At 38.3% G+C, this 22,643-nt stretch overlaps 1 protein-coding gene across 3 annotated transcripts in view; it reads left to right on the top strand.

The window, feature by feature from the left end:
• The window catches only part of SENP2 (SUMO specific peptidase 2), a 39,622-nt gene extending 19,858 nt beyond the window's left edge, over positions 1–19,764 (top strand). For 2 of the 3 annotated variants that reach the window (XM_012749817.2, XM_012749819.3), the window contains 10 exons: positions 1,319–1,413; positions 2,015–2,066; positions 2,754–2,817; positions 5,101–5,277; positions 6,960–7,091; positions 8,660–8,863; positions 10,673–10,752; positions 14,867–14,951; positions 16,450–16,545; positions 18,450–19,764. In XM_012749817.2, the coding sequence (XP_012605271.1) occupies positions 1,319–1,413; positions 2,015–2,066; positions 2,754–2,817; positions 5,101–5,277; positions 6,960–7,091; positions 8,660–8,863; positions 10,673–10,752; positions 14,867–14,951; positions 16,450–16,545; positions 18,450–18,512 (1,048 nt within the window). In that variant the 3' untranslated portion in view covers positions 18,513–19,764. Of the gene's footprint in view, positions 1–1,318; positions 1,414–2,014; positions 2,067–2,753; positions 2,818–5,100; positions 5,278–6,959; positions 7,092–8,659; positions 8,864–10,672; positions 10,753–14,866; positions 14,952–15,265; positions 15,407–16,449; positions 16,546–18,449 lie in introns of those variants that run through there. The other variant, XM_012749818.2, reaches the window with a different exon arrangement.
• Positions 19,765–22,643: the final 2,879 nt, after the last annotated feature.

Genomic DNA, 22,643 nt, shown 5'->3' with positions numbered 1-22,643 from the left:
AGCGAACTCTTATTTGAAATTCTGATATAGAAAAGTGGATCACTGATTGAAGTAGGACTCCCAGGGACAAAGAGTTTCTTTAACCTCTCCAATACACTTTTCCTGAAATCTCTGTCTGACTGCCATTCTCTTCCTTCCTCCTCTCCTGCCTGTCTGTTTCTCCCTCTCCCTTCCTTGCTTTTTCTCTCCTTCAGCTCTTCAGTCTCTCTTAGAGATGTCTTTCTTTTTTTATTCCTCCTGCCTTCCTCCCACCCCAAGCGAGACACACATAGTCCCTAAGACATGGTAGTGATTGCATCTTAGTACAATTGGAAACCTTTTACTTTAGAGACAAGATTAAAGTCACCCAGGTTATAAGAATTTTCCTTTTAGAAAAACATGTTAATTGAATACTCTAATGATTTGAGCAAATAGATGAGAATGGAAGAAGGGGTGTCTGGCCTTATATTTGCCTGTGAAAAGGGGACAAAAATGTGTGAGCTCAGAATTGAGGTACACTCGATAATTTTAACAAGTGGTATGAAAATACACAGAGATCCCAGAGGTTATATAACAGCAAGGTGAAGGTAAAAAAGTCATAAGACTTTTAGCTTATTGAATGCAGAAATAACAAATTATTTGGGAATTTTTAACGTTGGTTGTGAACGTTTTAAAAATAATTCTTTTAGTTTAGTGAAAATGTTAATATTCTCTCCATTTTGACAAGCCACTATTGGAAGCAGCAGTATATTTAATGAACTATTGGCTTTGCCATATTGGCAAAGTCCTTAAACTATTCTGCTATTTTGCTTTCTTTTAATGCATTGATTCAGGATCCATTTAAATATATCGTTTAAAAATTTTTATCTTTTTTTTGTTGTTTTGAGACAAGAGTCTTGCTCTATTGCCTGGGCTAGAGTGCAGTGGCATCATCATAGCTCTCTGCAACTCAAACTCCTGGGCTCAAGTGATCCTCCTGCCTCAACCTCCCAAAGTGCTGGGATTACAGGTGTGAGCCACTGCCAACATTTTTTATCTTTTAATCTAAGTTTCATTATACTGAGATTTTTTCAGTGAAGGTGGCAGTGGGGATTGAGAACATCCAATTTTACAAATAGAAAAACTGGATATGAGGTAACTTGGCTGAAGTATTAGAATAAGGATTAGACTCCTTTTATCCTAGTCCCAGATAATACTATGTTGTTTCCTCTCTGTTGTAATTTGATGTTACAGGGTGATTAATAACTCCCATTTGGAGAAGCTTGCTGGACAGAGATATGAATATTAATGGTAGACTTTCCTTTTGTATCTGATCTCCCTTACTTTTTGTGTTTCTAAGTTCTCAAAGAAGTCAGATGGACACATTAAAGACCAAAGGCTGGGGGGAAGAACAAAATTACGGAGTCAGAACAACTCAGTTTGTTCCAAAACAATGTGAGTTCCCAGATTTAGCCTTGTCTCTATGTATTGACCTTAGTTCATGTTAAGAGTATGCATATGAGGTTGAAAATTAAAATTCAAATGTAGATGGTAAACCAAGTTTTAAAACAATGTCAAAGCTCAAGGTGTTGACTGGGGCTTATTCAGTACCAGGAGTTTAGCAAAAAAAAACAAACAAAAAAAAACACAAAACAAAAACTGTTTCAAGATAAAAGTAAATTCATAAAATGGCTTTTGATCCGTATTCCTAGGCTCCTATATAGTAGCAAATATTTGGTGAGCCTAAATTTAATTTATTTATATTCCTTATATCAATTTCCTTATATTTTTCCTCTGTCCACTAAATGACAGTAAATTAGAGCTTACCAAATGAGTAGATATCAGTTAGTTTATAGTAAAGATTATATTTAAAGAACATAGAGATGTGTGCATTTTTAGGCAACTTAGTTTGTAGGAAGGCTAGCATCTTTAGAATTCACTGTAGCATTTCAATGTAGATGAATATCTTGACACTTTGGAAACTGTGTAAGCTGAAATTCTAGCTGCATGATTGTTTAGTAAAAAGCATTTAATCTTTTCTTTACTATCCTCACAGACAGACTTGTTGAAACAAGGGGACCTCTGTGTTCAATGAGAAGTGAAAAGAGGTATATGGTTCTTTGGTTCTTTTAATATATATTTTCTTACTTTAAAAGTTCTATTTAAGAGTAACTAGGTCTGAGGACTTGTGAACTCTCCTCAGCTCTGGTAGCTGGTAAACATATGGGTAGATAGGTAGCTCTTGTGTCAGATACCCACCTTTGCTTGGGAGGGTGCCCCTTATCTCTTAGGCATCAGGGCTTGGGAGAAGCAGGTACTTCTTAGATAGGAGTATAGGTAGTAGAGTGGGCATCTCTAGTGATCGGTATGTCTAGTATAAGAACAGTGAAGGTAGTTCTTAGGATGTCTTGGGATTTTGGATGATAAACAGTTTATAGCAGAGTTTATAAACTATGGCTCATGGACCAAGTCTGGTTCACCCACTTATTTTTTTGTAAGTAAAGTTTTATTGGAACACAGTTGTGTTCATTCATTTATGCACTGTCTATGGCTGCTTTTAAATTACAATGGCAGAGGTGAGATGTGAATGAGACCATAAAACCTTCAAAGTCTAAAGTATTTATTGTCTGTTTATTTTTGGAAAAATTTGCTGAACTCTGGTTTAGAGGATTATATAAACTCAAGGCAATTTTATTTGTAAATTATTAAATTTTTTTCCCTAAAGCTAGGTTGGTCTGTACCAGTTTAGAATCATCCAGCAGAAATTTATAAGCTCTCTCAATTTTATTCCTCAGGTGTTCAAAGGGGAAAATATCTGATCCAGAGAAGACAGTAGGAGTCAGATTTGAAAATGAAGGTGTAAGTAAAAACTCTAGTTAAATTTTTTATCTGTTTACTTGATCACCTGACTTATGTTTTGGTGCCCATGAAAAATAAGAAGAGTGATATATATTACTTTGATTGCTAATTCTTTTTTTTTTCCCCTTTTATTTCATCATATATGGGGGTACAAAGCTAATTCTTTTTTGAGACAGAGTCTTGCTCTGTTGCCCTGGGTAGAGTGCATTGGCATCATTGTAGCTCACTGCAACCTCAAATTCCTGGGCTCAAGCGATTCTCTTGCCTCAGCCTCCTGAGAGTAGCTGGGACTATAGGCTCGTGCCACAACGCCTGGCTAATTTTTCTATTTTTAGTAGAGACAGGGTCTCGCTCTTGCTCAGGCTGGTCTCAAATTCTTGAGCTCAAGCAGTCCTCCTACCTCAGCCTCCCAGAGTGTTAGGATTACAGGCGTGAGGCACTGCGTCCAGCCTGATTGCTAATTCTGTTGTTTTTTAAAAAAATGCAACAGGCGTTGAAGATATACAACTTTTTCCTTCTGAGTTGTTTGATTTTTACCTCTGTAGTAGCCACCTTTGTTTACAAGACAGACCAGCCTGCCACTATACTAACCTTTAACTCTGTTGCATGACATCTTTTGGAGAATTAAAAAAAAATCAAACGTCTGTGAAAGATATGATATGTTTAGGACTTTGTTTTCACAGTCAAGATTTCAGATTTACTTGAAATTATTAGCAAATCTTACGCTTAAATTGGATTTTATATTTTCTCTGTACATATTGGAATAAGAAGTGTGCCAGTGATCGTCATAGCAATACCAACATTTTTAAATAATGGCAAAGTGTTTTGCTAACCGCTCCATGTCCAAAAGAAATATATTCCTAAATTAAATGCAAACTTGAGTTTTAGGTTATTGCACATTTTAGATACATAGAAGTACAAAAGTTTAGGGGACTATTTTGTATTGAGTATCGCTATGCAGTGAAGTTTGTGTTCTCACTCTAGACCTCTTCAGAAGAATTGTTTTAGTCTTAAGGTCAAGTCATGGTCTTAAGTCATAAGTTAGAACTTTCCCTTCTCTAATGTTCTTGATTTCCAGTGATTCCGAATGGAGCCTTTGTGTTTAATTATTGTTTGTTACCTGTGGAGCAAAAGCTGAAGGAAGAGGGGAACTAAGTCTCAAGAGTTAGAGTGAACAGAGTAGGGGTATTTGGAACCCAGCTAAGGACTACATCCTACTTTGATCCTTGCTGAATCCAAAGACTGCTGTCTGGGACCATCAGAAGGGCCAGCAGCTGCTGGTTCCTGAGGACTGGTGTACCTGGCAGTGATCTAGAGAAAAGAGTATTGGTTTGGTGTCTTGAGACTAATGTGATTCCAGTCCAAAGCTCACTTCTGAATACACAGTTCAGTGCAGCCTCAAACTCCTGCACTGAAGAGGTTCTTCTGCCTCAGCCTCCCCAGTAGCTGAGACTGCAGGCCCTCGCTACCCCAACCAGCTGATTTTTCTATATGTTTAGAGACAGGGTCTCTTGCTCAGGCTGGTCTTGAACTCCTGGCCTCAAGCAGTACTCCTGCATCAGCCTCCCAGTGTGCTAGGTTTACAGGCATGATGAGCCACTGCACCTATTTCCTAATTTTAAAATAGTTGCTTGCTAGATGACTTAAATTTGGTATTAAGGGTTGTGACAGGGAAGGGTCTTATCAAAGTTTCTGGGGTGCTGGCAGAATTCTGTTTGTTGACCAGAATGTTGGTTATATATATATGTTCTTTTTACAAAAATTAATTAAGTAGTGCATTAATATTTTGTGCATTTTTCTATAATATATAATCACTTTTAAAAAAGATAAAATATTATGCCAAAGGCTTGAGACATAAATTAAACAAATAAAAAGATGAAGTAGAATAAGTTTACTTTAGTATAAGGATAGCAGTAGTTTATTCTGATGGGATTACGGGTCGTAATATTTGCTTTTTTAAACTTTCAAAATGTCTTTTAACCACATTATTTTTAACTGGGATAGGAGAATGGAAAATACTTTTTTTTGCCTTCCTCCAGGGAAAGTGGTGAATGTTCTGTTTCATGGTTTGTAATTGACGTGTCCTATGAACCTTAGATCTGGAGCTTTTTTTTATTCTCTCCTGCAGGGCCAGGCAGATATGCTAAGTCTACTTTACTCATTTGAGGGATTTGCTGATTCTTTTCTTTCACGTTAATGGCACTGTTATATTTCATGTGTTATGTGTGTTTATATTTGCAAGTATCAAACATGTCAGTAGAATATAGAAACTTTTTTGATCAGAGGAGGGGACACCAGCTGGAGCCTGACCTATCAGAAGAAGTGTCGGCCCGACTTCGCCTGGGTGGTGGAAGCAATGGCTTACTCAGGAGGAAAATGTCAATACTTGAGGCCAAGGAAAAGAACTGCTCAGGCAAAGAGAGGGACAGAAGAACAGATGATCTGCTTGAACTTACAGAGGTATTGTTCTTTGTATTGATCTGAAAAAGAGACATATTTTTAAATAACCTCAGTTATTCTAAACTTGAACGAATATTTTGTTTTAAGGACTTTCTCCAGGCTGGGTAGAAATGTATGAAAAAAATCAGGCCCACAGTCTCTTTATTCACTTTGGCTACATTGATCTTTAGTGAACTATGAAGGTAGCCTAAGGGATCAGACAAATATTCAGCAAATGTGAGTAGACATAATTATCACATATCTTGGAAGATAACGGATTCTTTGTAGCTTCTTTTTCTCACCTGCAAATACATTGTATTACATGGTATGGGTTTGGCATTAGGAGTAAGTTCATTGCAGTTTTTTATAAAGTGATTATAGTTTACTAAAATGTTTCTTTCATTGACTGTTTCATTTGAAAATAGTAAAAAATTACAGAAAACAAGGAATGTAGTTAAAATTTTTATTTTAAAGCTATACCCACATCTTGGCTCTCTCTCCATTGTTATCTTAGTAGGTAGTAGTCCTATTCAGCGACTATCTCTTGAACCCTTATTATATATTGAGCATGTAGGTGGAGAGAGGTTCATAAGATAGCAAAATTGTGTGCAGTAGGAGGAAGCAGTAGTAAAAATATTTAGAGGAAAATACTTTTTTTTTTTTTTTTTTGAGACAGAGTCTCACTCTGTTTTCCTGAGTAGAGTGCCGTGGTGTCAGCCTAGCTCACTGCAACCTCAAACTCCTGGGCTCATATGATCTTCCTGCCTTAGCCTCCAGAGTAGCTGGGACTACAGGTGCACCCCACCACGCTCAGCTAATTTTTCTATTTTTTGTAGAGACAGGGTCTCACTCTTGCTCAGGCTGGTCTCAAACTCCTGAGCTCAAGCGATCTTCCCGCCTCTGCCTCCTCGAGTGCCAGGGTTACAGGCATAAGCCACCACGCCTGGCCCAGAAAATTATTTCTATTGGGTTTGTAGATCACTTTTATAGTTTAAATAAGGCATTCATCTGCATAATTCTTTAGTATGATGAAGCCATCTATCTATTCAATAAAGAGTCAGTTGTTAGAATGCTACCTGGTTTCCTAGTTTCTGCCTGTTTGCTATTCTCTTCATGTAGAGAATGAATAATATGATCCCTGAGATGTCCTAATTTTATTTTGATGTTTTAAAATAAAAGTTTAGGTGGTAAATCAGGATTTTGGTGTTATGAAAGGAGCAAAGACTAGGAAGCTAGACATGCCTGGGTTCAAATCTTGGCTCTACCTTTTAACAATTATATGACTTTAAACATGTAGGATAAATTCTCTGAGCTTCAATTTTTTTCTTCTATTAAATGATAATAATACATTTCCCACAAGTAAGGATTAATGATGTACTTCGAGCATCTGGCACCATATTTGGCTCATAGTGCTGAAGACATGATAATGGGAGAAAATTGAGACTGTACTTTAGATGTAATATCATTATTAAGTTATTGTTTCCAGAAGTAATAATTGAACTAGCATTTCTCATAACCATTATTAAGCTTGCTTTGTAGTCTTGTTTAAATCTTTTCATACTGCAACTGAGTGGGTGTTTGATAGTACATTTTTCTCAAGAGTCAAGTGTTTACAGAGATGAAAAATGTTTTTCAGTCTCAGACTTTCAGTATCTGCTAGTGATTCTGTATTAAAATAGCAATCTCTGGAATTTCTAATTCAGGACATGGAAAAGGAAATCAGTAATGCCTTAGGCCATGGCCCACAAGATGAGATCCTAAGTAGTGCTTTCAAATTGCGAATTACCCGAGGAGATATCCAGACATTAAAGAACTACCATTGGCTCAATGATGAAGTAAGTTGTCTTTTTTCCTCCTTTGACTATCATGTTTGTTTACTATCCATAATCAAAGTGATTTCTACCTGATTATAAGAAGTTAGTAAAGCAACTTTTTGTTTTATTTAAAACAAAAACATCTTAAGCCATAAAAAGATAGTTAATTCTGATTATGTTCTGCCTTTAGTTAGCAATATTTCCCTCTTCTGTATCTTTACTTACTTGCATCTATCACTTCATTTACTAGTCTTCAATGACATTTTTGCAAACTCTGGGTACAGCTGATGAGCGAGAGGAAGCACTTTATTTTAGATGATACTTTATTTTAGATGAATTTCTTTAGGAGCCATTTCATTTTTTCAATACTAAAGAGTATATTGATCACTGTGTATTTTTCTTTATTTCCATTTGAGTGATAATTGCAAAATTTTGCTCAGTTTGTCATCTTGTATCCTTAAATATTTAGCAAAAGCTCTTCATTTTTTTTGTTTTGTTTTATTTTGTTTTGTAACAGAGTCTTACTCAGCCTAGCTCACAGCAACCTCAAACTCCTAGGCTCAAGTGATCCTCCTGCCTCAGCCTCTTAGAGTGCTAGGATTACAGGTGTTAGCCAGCATGCCCGGCCTCTTTGTTCTTCTTGCCACTTTTCCAGTTGGTTCTTTCCCTAAGTACTCAGTCCCTGCATCTTATCTTTCTTCTTCCTTTGTCTTCCTTCCCCTTTTCCCTATGACTAGTTACCAATAAACATGTTCTTTTACAGGTAGAATGTTTTGTTTCACATTATAAATATAATATGTTTATTTTAGAAAACATAGGAAAAATAAAATATTTGTTCAAAATTGTCACCACTCAAAAATAAATATTAATATTTTGGTGTGTTTTTTTCCAGTTAATATTTTATTTATTTATATATATTTTTTGAAAGAGAGTCTCACTTTGTTGCCCAGGCTAGAGTGAGTGCCATGGCATCAGCCTAGCTCACAGCAACCTCAAACTCCTGGGCTCAAGCAATCCTGCTGCCTCAGCCTCCCGAGTAGCTGGGACTACAGGCATGCGCCACCATGCCCAGCTAATTGTTTCTATATATGTTAGTTGGCCAATTAAATTCTTTCTATTTATAGTAGAGATGGGGTCTCTCTCTTGCTCAGGCTGGTTTCGAACTCCTGACTTTGAGCGATCCACTCACCTCGGCCTCCCAGAGTGCTAGGAACAGGCGTGAGCCACCGTGCCTGGCCTCCAGTTAATATTTTTAAATTGAGGTCTAATTTATATATAGTAAAATTTACTACGTGTTAATATTTCTGTATATTTTTAGTGTGATACAGTTCTGTACACCTTTTCATTATTGCATAGACTTTGTCCTTGGCTTCCTTCTTTTGGTTCTATTGTAATACTCATGCTTCAAAAGTACAAAGTCATTCCTTTTTAATCCCTTCCATTTTGCACTGATCACTATTTTGCCTCTTTTGCATCCTTTTATCCTCCTTTAGTACCTTACCTTTTAATTCATCCTTACTCAACATAGAAATTTAGTTTTAATAATATACTTGCCATCTTCCAACTTTTACTCTCTTGGTGTTTTATAGGTCATTAATTTTTACATGAATCTTCTGGTGGAAAGAAATAAAAAGCAAGGCTATCCAGCACTTCATGCATTCAGTACTTTCTTCTATCCTAAATTAAAGTCTGGGGGTTACCAAGCAGTGAAAAGATGGACCAAAGGGGTAAATCTCTTTGAACAAGAACTTATTCTGGTGCCTATTCATCGGAAGGTACATTGGAGCCTGGTGGTAAGTAGAAAGGGTTAATTGTTGGAATTTGGATAGACTATATTTTAAAATAATGCTACTCTTTTCTGTCCAGTGAATGGCCAATAGCACTAGGTTATTAAGTATGAAATGTTTGATTTCCTGAAGTACTAAGTTAGTTGATATCTCTGACATTTCCCTTTGACAGTTCTTGTTTTATTTTTATTGTGACAATACATCCACATTCCTTCAAATGCATGGTGTGGCTTGTGATTGATTATCCTTCACATTTTTTTTAGAGCAGTTTTTGTGAAACCATGAGTAAGTAAAAAATTCGTGTTATTTTCAAATATGAGTTCCCTTGTGGAACTGATGCAGCACAGACAGCTTGAAATATCAATAAAAAAAGTGTTTGGGAGGATGTGGCTAATGAACACACAGTAAGTATGTTGATGGTTTGAGAAGTCAAGTTCTAGTGATTTTAATCTTGCAAATGAGCCACCCGGGAGACCTGAGACCAAGGTGGATGATGATGAGCTGAAAGCTGTAGTGGAAGCAAATCTATCTCAACCTACGCATGAATTATCAGCAAGGTTTGACGTTACTATTCCAATAATATTGGGCCATTTGAAACAAATCGGCACGGTGAGGAAGCTGGATAGATGGGTTCCGAATAAATTAAACAAGAGTCAAAAGAGAAATCATCTTGAAGCTTGCCTTTCTTTGCTATCACAGTGTAAAGATGAACCATTTCTACATGGTACTGTTACATGTGATGAAAAATGGATTCTTTTTGACAATCATAAGTGTTTGGCACAATGGTTAGATAAAGATGAAGTGCCAAAACAGCCCAAAACTGAATATTCATCAAAAAAAGCTAATGGTGTCTGGTGGTTCAGCATTGGTATTATCTGCTACAGCTTTATGAAACATGGTCACTGCAGTCAACTGGATGAAATGATGAGGATGCTTGCGATTAAGCAGCCGAGTTTGGCCAATAGAGACAGACAGGCCAGTCCTCCTGGGAGACCACATGTGGCACAAACAGTGCTGCTCAAACTATAGCAGCTGGACTTGGAAACTGTCATCTGCCATATTCACCAGACCTTGCACCAACTGACTACCACTTCTTCCAGGCTTTGGATCACTTCTTGCAAGGAAAAATATTCAATTCTCAACAAACGCCTGTGGAAAACGCCTTTCATGATTTCATCACCACTCACTCTCCAGGCTTCTTTGCTCCTGGCATAAGCAAGCTATCATTAAGGTGGCAAAACTGTGCTGATAGTTTAGGCACATACTTTGATTAATTGTACTGCTTCTTGTTTGAGATATAATAAACTAAACTTTTGATTTGAAATTGGACATTTCATATTTAATGACCTAATATATATTATAGGCATTATCTGCAGAGTCCCTTTTTAGTTCTTAAGTTGAACAACTTAGAATGCTTGAAGACATATTCCCAATATTTGAGGAGCTTTCATTTTTAATAGGAAAGAGTTTTAGTATACATAGGGCTATTATATCTATTTAGTTTTGTTTACAAGATGGTACAGGTTTATTGTAGAAAAATAAACATAGAAAGAAGGCAAAAAAATATAATCACTCTGAGAAGACCCCTAATGTTTTGTTAAATAAGTTTCTAGGAATACAAATATATAATTTAAAACTCATATCATCTGTGATATTTTTTAACTTGTTTCTTTTTTTAAACTAAAAATGTCTTAGAAATACATTCATGCTGCTACATGTATTGATTTTTCTAAAAGATGCTTTTCTTTTTAAAAGTAAAATTCTTACTCCTGTTACATTTAAGATGTTTCCGGATGTGTTATCTTTCCATTATAGGTTATAGACCTAAGAAGAAAGTGTCTTAAATATCTGGATTCTATGGGACAAAAGGGTCACAGGATCTGTGAGATTCTCCTGTAAGTAAAGCTTGAAAAACTTCACTGTTGCCTCATTACATCCTTGTTAGGTGATCTTTCTTCTATTTAATCCTAGGAAGCTCTCTGTGAATAGTAGTCTAATGTATGGTTAACAGCTGTCATTCCAGTTGTTCTCAGGACTTAACTGAAATCTGGTTTGATTTTTTTTTTTTTTTTTTTTTTTTTTGGTTTAAAAAATAATCTGATCTCACTGAGAAGTCTTGTTTTGGTAGCATATTGAAAACAAGTTTGTGTAATGGTGCAAAATATATCTTATTATTATAGAATCCAGCCTCGAGCTGTGGCTCCTGTATATAATCCCAGTACTTTGGGAGGCTGAGGCAGAAGGATCAGTTGAGATCAGGAGTTCAAAACCACCCTTGGCAACATAGCAAGATCTTGTCTCTGCAAAAAATAAAAAAACTTTAGCTGGGCTTGGTGGAATGTGTCTGTAGTCCCAGCTGCTCAGGCTGAAGCAAGAGGATTGCTTGAGCCCAGGAGTTTGAGGCTGTAGTGATCTGTGATCATGCCACTGCACTCCAACATGGGTGACAGAGCAAGACCCTATCTCAAAAAAAACCCAAAAAAGAATCATATGATTTGAATTTTCCTTCCTTCCTTCCTTCCTTCCTTCCTTCCTTCCTTCCTTCCTTCCTTCCTTCCTTCCTTCCTTCCTTCCTTCCTTCCTTCCTTCCTTCCTCCCTCCCTCCCTCCCTCCCTCTCTCCCTCCCTCCCTCCCTCCCTCCCTCCTCTCTCTCTCCCTCTTTCTTTCTTTCTTTCTTTCTTTCTTTCTTTCTTTCTTTCTTTCTTTCTTTCTTTCTTTCTTTCTTTCTTTCTTTCTTTCTCTTTCTTTCTCCTTCCTTCCTTCCTTCCTTCCTTCCTTCCTTCCTTCCTTCCTTCCTTCCTTCCTTCCTTCCTTCCTTCCTCCCTCTCTCCCTCCCTCCCTCCCTCCCTCCCTCCCTCCCTCCCTCCCTCCTCTCTCTCTCCCTCTTTCTTTCTTTCTTTCTTTCTTTCTTTCTTTCTTTCTTTCTTTCTTTCTTTCTTTCTTTCTTTCTTTCTTTCTCTTTCTTTCTCCTTCCTTCCTTCCTTCCTTCCTTCCTTCCTTCCTTCCTTCCTTCCTTCCTTCCTTCCTTCCTTCCTTCCTTCCTTCCTTCCTTCCTTCCTTCCTTTTCTTCCTTCCTTCCTTCCTTTTCTTCCTTCCTTCCTTCCTTTTCTTCTTTCCTTCCTTCCTTCCTTTTCTTCCTTTTCTTTCGTCTCACTTTGTTGCCCAGGCTACAGTGAGTACCATGGCATCAGCCTAGCTCACAGCAACCTCAAACTCCTGGGCTCAAGCAGTCCTTCTGCCTCAGCCTTCCAAGTAGCTGGGACTACAGGCATGCACCACCATGGCCGGCTAATTTTTTCTATATATATTCTATATATATGTTAGTTGGCCAATTAATTTCTTTCTGTTTATAGTAGAGACGGGGTCTCGCTCTTGCTCAGGCTGGTTTTGAACTCCTGACCTCGAGCAATTCGCCCGCCTCGGCCTCTCTGAGTGCTAGGATTACAGGTGTGAGCCACTGCACCCGGCCTGAATTATATTTCTTTAAGATTGATATATTATTCTGAATGTGCTAAAGAAATGTTAGCTAGGAAATATTAGTCCTCTAAATTCTTTTTTTTTTTTTTGAGACATAGTCTCACTCTTTGCCTGGGCTAGAGTGCCGTGGCGTCAGCCTCGCTCACAGCAACCTCAAACTCCTGGGCTCAAGTGATCCTCCTGCCTCAGCCTCCTGAGTAGCTGGGACTACAGGCATGTGCCACCATGCCCGGCTAATTTTTTTTTTTTTTTTTAACATATATATTTTTTAGTTGTCCAGCTAATTTTTTTCTATTTTTTTTAGTAGAGACAGGGTCTTGCTCTTGCCCAGGCTGGTCTGGAACTCCTGAGCTCAAATGATCCTCCCGCTGCGGCCTCCCAGAGTGCTAGGCCTAGCAATAATAATAATAATAATTATTATTATTATTTTTGAGACAGAGTCTCACTTTGTTGCCCAGGCTAGAGTGAGTGCCATGGCATCAGCCTAGCTCACAGCAACCTCAAATTCCTGGGCTCAAGCAATTCTGCTGCCTCAGCCTCCTGAGTAGCTGGGATTACAGGCATGCGCCTCCATGCCCTGCTAATTTTTTCTCTATATATTAGTTGGCCAATTAATTTCTTTCTATTTATAGTAGAGACGGGGTCTTGCTCTTTCTCAGGCTGGTTTTAAACTCCTGACCTTGAGCAATCTGCCCACCTTGGCCTATCAGAGTGCTAGGATTACAGGTGTGAGCCACTGTGCCTGGTCCATGCATATTCTTAATGTCTCTTTTGCAATCCTATTGCCTCAGCCTCCCAAGTAGCTGGGACTACAGGCATGTGCCACCATGCCCGGCTAATTTTTTCTATATATTTTTAGCTGTTCAAATAATTTCCTTCTATTTTTAGTAGAGATGAAGGTCTCATTCTTGCTCAGGCTGGTCTCGAACTCCTGAGCTCTAATGATCCCGCCCACCTCCACCTCCCAGAGTGCTAGGACTACAGGTGTGAGCCATCGCCCCGGCCTTTAATGTCTCTTTAGTCTCCTTTAATTTAGAACACTCATCTTGCCTTTTTTTGTTTTTCATGGCAATGTCTGTCTGGTTTTTTTTGTTGTTGTTGTTTTTTAACACATTGACTGCCACACTAGAAAAAAATTTTTTTTTCCTTGGGGCCATGGAGTTTTATTACGAAAATAGAATTAAAACTTTGATAATAGGAACGATCCTTTCTAATTTAATGAAAAATTTTTATTTTTTATTGTTTTCTGTGTGTGAGTTACATGCAACTTAAAAAATAGTTCACATGGCTCCCAAGGTAAAGAGACATGAGTTACATATGTGTCATATGAGGCCCCAGGCTCAAAAGTAGCGTGAGTTAAATACAGCTCATGTGGCAGTTAATGTCTTAGGAGAGTCCAGGCCAGTTTTCTTGCTTTATATATATATACACACACACACATATATATACATATATATATATTTTTCTTTTTCCCTGGAGTCAAGGTCTCACTCTGTTACCTAGCTTGGAGTGGTATAGCATGATCATAACTCACTTAGCCTCAAACCTCGGGGCTCAAGTGATTCTCCCATCTCAGCTTCTCAAGGAGCTGGGACTACTACTCCCAAGTAGGTGGGCATGCACCGACATAACTGGCTAATTTCTGTAGAGACAGATTTTCACTATATTGCCCAGGCTGGTCTCAAACTTTTGACCTCAAGTGATCCTCCTGCCTTGGCCTCCCAGAGTGCTGGGATTATAGGTGTGAGATACCACACCCAGCCTATATCTATTTTTAAGTGAGAAATAGCAAGTTGCAAAATGAAGTACTTTTTTAGTAGACTACAATGTATGTTTTCTAATTGTATGTATGGGTATGGGATAGAGAACTAGAATAACATACAACAAACTTAATAGGAATTACTTCTGGAGTATTTATTACAGGGGTCTTTACTTTTTATATTATTTTATATGGTTTCATTTATTTTATTTTATTATTTATTTATTTATTTATTTTGAGACAGTGTCTCTCTCACTTTTCCCAGGCTAGAGTGAGTGCCATGGCATCAGCCTCGCTCACAGCAACCTCAAACTCCTGGGCTCAAGTGATCCTACTGCCTCAGCCTCCCGAGTAGCTGGGACTACAGGCATGCGCCACCATGCCTGGCTAATTTTTTCTATATATATATTAGTTGGCCAATTCATTTCTTTCTAATTATAGTAGAGACGGGGTCTCGCTCCTTGTTCAGGCTGGTCGAACTGGTCGAACTCTTGACCTTGAGCAATCCGCCCGCTTCGGCCTCCCAGAGTGCTAGGATTACAGGTGTGAGCCACTGCGCCCAGCCTGGTTTCATTTTTTAAAACAAGTTTTTGTAAGCAGAAAATAAAACCCAGAATTAAAAACCACCAAAGCAGTCATATATTTAAAAAACTGATGTATGTGGATTTGAGAGTGGCATATCTGTTAAACATCACAAAGCCCTTTGTAACTATAATGGTTCGTCTCTGTACAGATTCATGGATAATATTACTTGTTTTTTTTTTTTTTTTTAGTCAGTATTTACAGGATGAAAGTAAGACCAAAAGAAATATTGATCTGAATCTTTTAGAGTGGACCCACTACAGCATGAAGCCGCATGTAAGTGATGATTGTCTATATTTGACATAGTTTGTTGCATTTAATAATAGTATCGTATTATTCAGATCTGGCCCCCTTCCTCTCCTCACGCCCTCCCTCCCTTAAGCATGCATTCTCTTAAAGTATATATCTTAAGAATAATAACCTACTTCTAAATCCTTAGCAATTAATTTAACTGAGATGGTTTCTTAGCTTTTAGTGGTCTAAATGTAAATGTTAACTATATGCTAGCACATTTCTTATAATATTGGGGGAAAAAACCCAATAAATTCAAAATTCTTGTCTAAAATTTATCTACAAATTTGTTTATTTAGGTCTTAAGGGTCCCATGCCATGGGTCATCAAGAGTCAAGTATGCTGGTTGTGAATGTGCTTTGTGTTTTGCCAGATTTGAATCTCATTCAGTGTTTGAAAATGCATCCATCTTTGAATCTTAATGGCTTTCCTTTATTAAAGTAAGCTACATGAATTCAGTTTTAACCCTAACATGTATAATTGAACAATCATCTTCATCCAAAAGAATTTTAATTTCTAAGCTGAATAACTTAAAGGTTAAGCTTTGAAATTTCCTGAGGAGAGCACAGGTATAATCATCTGTTAGGATGAATACTGTGTTCTAGTATGGGAAATGAAATAAAGAAAACAAATTCTCTTCCTTTGTATATTAGAATCTGTAGTTTTGTCCACTTTGAGAGATGCTGGGCTCAGGAAAAAAGTGTGAGGTACCTGCATAGGTATGGGTGGTTTGTGTGTTTAAACAATCGTTTTTATAATAATCAACTGCATTTCTTTGAATAAATGTGCTTTCCAGCAGTGGAATCAGCCTCTCTCCCATATTATCTTATGCTACTTATAACTGACAGCCAAAGTGTGTAAAGGACTGGCCAAGGTTAGGGCACCACATGCCTGGGGGACGTGTGAGCTTGCCTTTTGTGGGTTTGGAATGAACCTTTGGCTTATTATGCTCTTAGCCCTGCTTGCAGCAAGTTTTGGTTTTGCCTCAGGACAGAACTGAGCAATCAAGGCAAGATCCTAATTGATTAAAGCCTGTCTAGAGGCTTTTTTCTCTGTCCCACTCAAAGCTATGGAGGTCCAAAGCAGTAGTAGTGTTTTCCTAGCTAGGGAAGAGAAGTGAAATTTCTGATTAAGCCACACACACTTAGCTCATTGTAAGATTTATAAATGCTTCTGAAATAATTCTGACTGGCATTCCTGGTAGTAAACCTCTTTTCAGTTTGGTTTCTGTGAATGAGAGCTCTCACTTTGCTTTTTTCTCTTCTGAAAAACATTTTGAGTGGGGGTCACATATTTGGTTAGGGTTTTTATACCACATAGAGTAAGACTAATTGTGTTTGTAGTGTGTGTCTGTGTGTTTGTGTAATACAGGATTTAATATTTACCTTTATAATATTGCTTATCCACAGAGATATTTAGAAAAAGTCCAAGGAGTTTGTATTTGATGTTTTACCCCTTCTTTTTTTGTATTTTGTAATTTTAGGAGATTCCTCAACAGTTGAATGGGAGTGATTGTGGAATGTTTACTTGTAAATATGCAGATTATATCTCTAGGGACAAACCTATCACATTTACTCAGGTGAGTGAAGACCCCTCCTCATCCACTTACTTGCCTACTGCAAGGTAAACTTAAAGCACTTAGCCAGCACCTTGCACACATTAAGCTCTCAAGAATAGTAGTTTTGCTGCTCTTATTATTGCTGTAAATCTTGGCCATAGCCCAACTCTTGACAGAATTGGGGTTTGTCATTTCACCTGCTCTGAAGTTTATCCTTGTCTTTCATGACTAATGGGCAGTTTACGTATCACTTACCTCCATTGTTCACTGGTTCCTATGTATTACTGACATTTTTAGCCAAAGAAGGGGGCATGTCAATATAATAATATAATAGCAAGGGAAAAATCAGGTCTTATGAGAACTGAAGCTATAAGTCTAAGATATAACTGAGTGTTGCTTTTCCTTTCTGTTCACTTCCTTCCTTTTCATTCTCCATGGCTCAGCATTTGAGTTGAAACTCAAGAATGTTAGGAATTCTCGAGAATTTGTTTGTAACAGTGGATTCTCAACCTTTTTATTACTGAGGACAACCCCCATTAAAAAATAATTTTCATCAACAGACCTCATTTTGATAGGTGTTGTCTACCAAAAAAACCATATTTATTGAGTAGTAGGACTGATAACCCCATTCCAAGTTTCTGAGCAACATGAAGTAACTAGAGCTCCCATGTTGACCAGTCTAAAGTTAGTCTCAGCAGTTTTAATAAGAATATGCAATTTTTAATTAGATGTTTTGAACTATTTAAAATAATTTAAGAATCATGCGTTAAGACTTTTTAACTCCCACCCCCAGGTATGAAATTACTAGTTTATAGTAAAGTGGTATATCCAACTATTTATAGTAAGATACCAGGAATATTTTAAGAATGTGAACTTCTGATTTCATCAAGAAAAGGACTTGAGTTACAGATAATTTTGGAGTTGTCTTGTATGTTGCTGTTTTGAAAATTGGCCCATGTAGTGATTATCAGTTAAAGTAGAATAATACATTAAGCAAAATAATTCTTTTTTTTTTTTTTGAGATAGAGTCTCACTCTGTTACCCAGACTAGGGTACAGTGGTGTCATCATAGATCACTGCAGTCTCAAACTCCTAGGCTCAAGTTCAAGTGATCCTCCTGCCTCAGCCTCCCAAGTAGCTGGGAGTATAGGCCCATGCCACCACGCCCAACTAAGCTTCCAGAGTACCTAGGATTATAGGCACACACCACGCCTAGCTAATTTTTTGTATTTTTAGTAGAGACAGGGTCTCACTGTTGCTCAGCTGGTCTTGAACACCTGAGCTCAAGTGATCCTCCTGCCTCAGTCTCCCAGAGTGCTATGATTTATAGACCTGAGCCACTGCGCCTGGCCAAAACAATGTATTCTTTGATCTTGTCAAATAGCAAGGAGTTGATTGTTCTCTGAACCTAATGACATGGGATATCAAAGAGAAGTTGCTATTTGAACAGAATTGGTAATGTGTAATATTTGATGGAGCAGAGAGAAATTTGTAGATTTGGTTTTTTTCCTTTATTTTAATAAAGTTCATTCATGTTTTTCTTATATAAAAGAAGAATATGTTCATTTTAGAATATTTTGAAAATACATATAAATAGAAAAGTTACCTATTGTGTCATTACTTGGATATTCCATTTTTGGTACATGTTTTTATTATGAAGTTGTATTGTTCCACAGAATCTGTTGCATAACTCTGCATCCTGCTTTGGTTTTCCTTAACATGTAAAAATGCTTATGGTACATAAGATGTAATTATAAACATTATAGACCTTTTTTAATGGCTTTATAACTTTGGGCCCAGATGTAACATTTTCTACGCTCACAGAAAGGGACATGGACCTCCTTCCTTATTTACGTGATTACACCTGAAGGCTGTGAGGCTGTGCACATCAGTGTGTAACGCTGTGTTTGTGGAATTCTTTGCAGCACCAGATGCCTCTCTTCCGGAAGAAGATGGTGTGGGAAATCCTTCATCAGCAGTTGCTGTGAGAATGCCCTGCCTGGTCCCTCTAGCTGCTGGTGGTTCTTTCATGGACGTTTCCATATACCTCATGCATTGTGGGTTAAAAAGTCCCTGCATCACTTCTGTTCTTTCACAGGTACTGAGCTGTCAAGTGCATGAAAGCCTCTCACTGCACCCGAGTCCTGACTTGGGGTGCAGAGGGCTGCTTGCAACCCTGTTTGTAAGGCTGTGCCTGCTCAGAGTCCTGGACTGTTCAGCCCACACAAGAACAAACGCTAATTAATACTTTTTTTTTAAAGATTTTTTTTCCCTATGAATGTGGGAAATGCAGGATTTATTCTGTGAATTGTTTTTTTCTGTGTGTTTGTTCAGTGTATTCATTCGCTCATTTGCAAATATAATGGGCAGTGGCCATTTAGTGCTGCCCTCTTACAGTTAGCTCTAAATTACTTGTTTGAACTATTTATTTCTGAAAGGAATGTTAATCAACTGCCACTCCCTGCTGAACATCAGGAGGGAAATCATTGGGGGCAGAAGGAAGTGTTAATTAACTTCTCTAACGCTGGAGCAGTAACTGCCAACTTGAAGCTGAAGGTTTTTTGAGGCTTGAAAATGCCAGGAGGAATGAAAATGCTGTGGTGTAGGGCTTTGGTTGCCTTTCAGAGGAAGTCTGCCACTATAGCATTGTCACAGTGTCATGGAAAAGTGGAACTGTGCACAAGGAACTTTGTCTGGCTATCCAAGCGTCTTCAGAAGAGTGTCATGGGCATCTTAAAGAGACTTCCCTTTCTGGAAACAAGGTGGCTTGGCTTACTCTTGAAACTGGATTCAAAGTAACTGTAAACCCTAAATCTTCATTTTCATCCCAAATCTGGTTGAGTATAAACCTCAGAATTGTAAGGGCTGGCCTGAGCTGTTTATTTCAAAAGAATACTATTCAATTTAAAGCTATTTTCCTCAAAGTTTTTTTTCTATATATTAAACTGAAATTAAAAATTAAGTTTTATACTCATTAAGATTAACATCCCCACACTCCACCCCCACTGAAATTTATGGAAGAAAATTTACTATGTGGCTCTGAGGTTGCCAGTTATACAATAATCTATTTTGCATATAAAAGTTTGTATTTAACTTTTTTGTTCATTAAAATCCTTACAGATGTGGTTATGCATTTTTAATTTCAGAAAGTTTAGAGTTGGTCAGAACATATTTTGCAAGATCTAGTGCCTAGTGTTGCTTTTCTGATGTAATAAAAGGTTGTCTGGCAGAACCTAAAAAGTATATGCTGAAATGATTTCTGACCCTTTCCCTACTTAAACCTCCCAAACTTGTTCTGGTACATAAAAAAGCAAGAGGTAAAACTGGAAAAATTGGGCATGCGTTAGCTATGAATCTACGTGATTGTCATTTGGAGGGCCCAGGCTGCTGGCTGCAGAGGCATACTAGTTGTAGCTACTGCAGCCAGTTTTCCCTCAGACTTGTAAAAGTCTTGGTATAGGATGTGGGGCTTGTGATATGGATTGAAACTGCTGGGTCTACTTGATGGCCAGGTCAGAGGCCATGAAGTTAGGTGATGATTACAGTTAGGAGCTGGTTGTGCTAAATCTCTCTCGACCTTAGTTTGCACAGAGAACCCTTCCTGCAGCCCCTGTTCCTTTCCGTGGGGCTCCTGGAGCTGTGCCAGTGAGTATTAGGGTCAGACAACTGGTACAGCCAAAAAGGGCCAGAGGTTTACTGGGTCAGCATTATACTCAACCCCCAGTTCCCACTGGCTGTAAGTGTGCTTCACCTAAGAGTTTAGTACCTTGGTTAAGAGGTATTTTCATGGTTAAGAGGTATTTCATTTGTTACACAAATCCTGTTAGAAATGGGAGTCTGTATTCTGCCCAGATGAATGATGCTGGGGGTTAATGTGGTATTTGACGGGCTTTTTTTTTTTTTTTTTTTTTTTTTGAGACAAAGGCTCACTCTGTTGCCTGGGCTAGAGTGCAGTGGCATCATCATAGCTCACTGCAACCTTGAATTCTCAAATCCCCAGGCTGAAGGGATCCTTCTGCCTCAGCCTATAGAAGGTGGCTGGGACTACAGGTGCCACGCCACCATGCCAAGCTAATTTTTCTATTTTTTGTAGAGATGGGGGTCCTGCTATGTTGCACAAGTTGGGCAAGGGGCTTCCTAAGAGCAGCTTTCACTGTGCTTTCCATTAAAGTATACTCTTCAGAATAGCTCTTATTAATCTTCCAGGACATTGTGAAATTGGGAAGAGCAGAGCATTAAGCTAGAGCATGGCCTTCTGCTTGACCCTGAGTTCCTGAATTTAATGTGAGCTACTGCAGGCCATGCATTTCTAGGCACTGATGTTTCTCCCTTGGTACAAAGAAACTTGTACCAAGGATACAAAAACAATTTTTATATCCAAACAGTTTAAGAAAGAAGTGTTCAAGTGAAAAAAAATATTGATTTTATTAGGAGCAAATTATCAGCATGAAAGCCAGTGATTTTTTTTTTATTTTAATTGCATTGGTTTAGGGGGTCTTAAAAAAGGTGAACCATTAATCTTTTTAGTAGGTAGTCTCTCTTAAAAATTGAGAGATTTTTAAAAACTATACTGTTGGTGAGGAAGTATTTTTCTCATGCTTGATCTTGTACCAGAGCTGGATGGGGGTGGGAGGGAAGTAGACTTGGGGCATATGGAAGATGTTCTTGGGAGCCCCATATTCTACCTCAGTTACCTAAGGCTGTTAGAAACCTCTGATCTCTTCCTCTTCTGGAATCCTAAGCACAACTTTGGGGAACACCATTATCACATGGCAGCTGTTTGCCTGCACTGTGAAGAGTGCCTGGTGCTGGGACCAAGGTGTGGGGGTGGGTAGAATGTGTTCTTAGAGAAGTAGTGGACCTCAGATATGAATGAATAAGCAACATAGAGAAAGTTCAGTTTGTGATAACCTTAGCACTATAGTTAAGCTGCATTGTTTGTGGCTTTTGTGAATTGGGAACCTAATCTCTTTATAAGTTTGAGAAAAACTCCAAGCACCTGATAAACAAACTCATGGTATGCAACTCATTTGTAATTGGGGATCTAGCTGGCTGTATTACTTTGGTAATTTTTTCTTTCAATTTACCAAATATATATAAGGAAGGAGTTTGAATATATTGAAATAGGTGTTGATTTTATCTATTTACCAATACATTTATCTCTTTAATTTAGTAGTTTTAAATTTTTTTGATTGCAACTCATAGTAATAAATGTATGTATGTTGTGACCAGTGCATGCGCATGCACACACACACATTATGTAATTATATATGGACATAGAAGTTTGACAAAATAATAATTTATCCTCATTATACTCAGGTGATTTTATTTCAGGTTTTTCATTCTCTCTTTTTTAAGAGACTGGGTCTTGCTGTGTTGCCCAGGCAGGCTGGCCTGGAACTTCAGGCACATGTGCCACCACACCTGGCCATTAGTTATTTTAAAATGTGAGACAGTTCATCAGAGCCCAGTTCATACACACGAAGCTGTGTCCGCGTAGGGTGGGACAGGACGCCACCCTGGAAAGGATGGTCTTGTGCTCATGCTGCCCTTGGGAGGCTCAAGTGAGGTGAGCCAGGTGTGAAGTAATCCAGTACTTAGGTTCTCTGAAAATGGGCTGTTGGGAGAAAGCCTTTCCTCAGGAACAAGGCCAGCTAGTTTTGCTCCTGTCTTCTGCCTCTCTGTGTGGTCTCCCCTTCATTCCTACAAGCCAAGGATAATTTATGGTTGCTTTGTGCCAGGGCAAATCAGGCATCATCTTGCACCTCCTGCTGTGTCTTTCACACACATGTTCACAGACAAGTATTTTCGAAATGGGCACTTTAGGACCTAAACCTGAAATTCTGCCACCTAGAATAAAGGCCAAGGAATGAAACCTGAGGGGTGGAGCATGTTTTTTTCCGAGGTTCTTGTGTCATTGCTCTCCCTCCCTAATGTCTCCTCATCTCAGAGTCATTACAAAGCCCTTGGCTCTATTGTTAAGGCCTTTCCTTTAAGATGTGTTTTTCTCCCTGTTCGACAGACATCTCAACCTAGGCAGCGGCTTTCAGGTGTAACCTTGGTTGCCAGGACGCCCCTGGCTTCTCTGTTATTATATCTGTTATGGTGATCTGTGATCT

This window comes from Microcebus murinus, chromosome 1 (assembly GCF_040939455.1).
Source record: "Microcebus murinus isolate Inina chromosome 1, M.murinus_Inina_mat1.0, whole genome shotgun sequence".
NCBI classification, from domain to species: domain Eukaryota; kingdom Metazoa; phylum Chordata; class Mammalia; order Primates; family Cheirogaleidae; genus Microcebus; species Microcebus murinus.
Note: the sequence above shows the minus strand (reverse complement) of the source record. Positions and strands in the feature narration are given on the sequence as shown.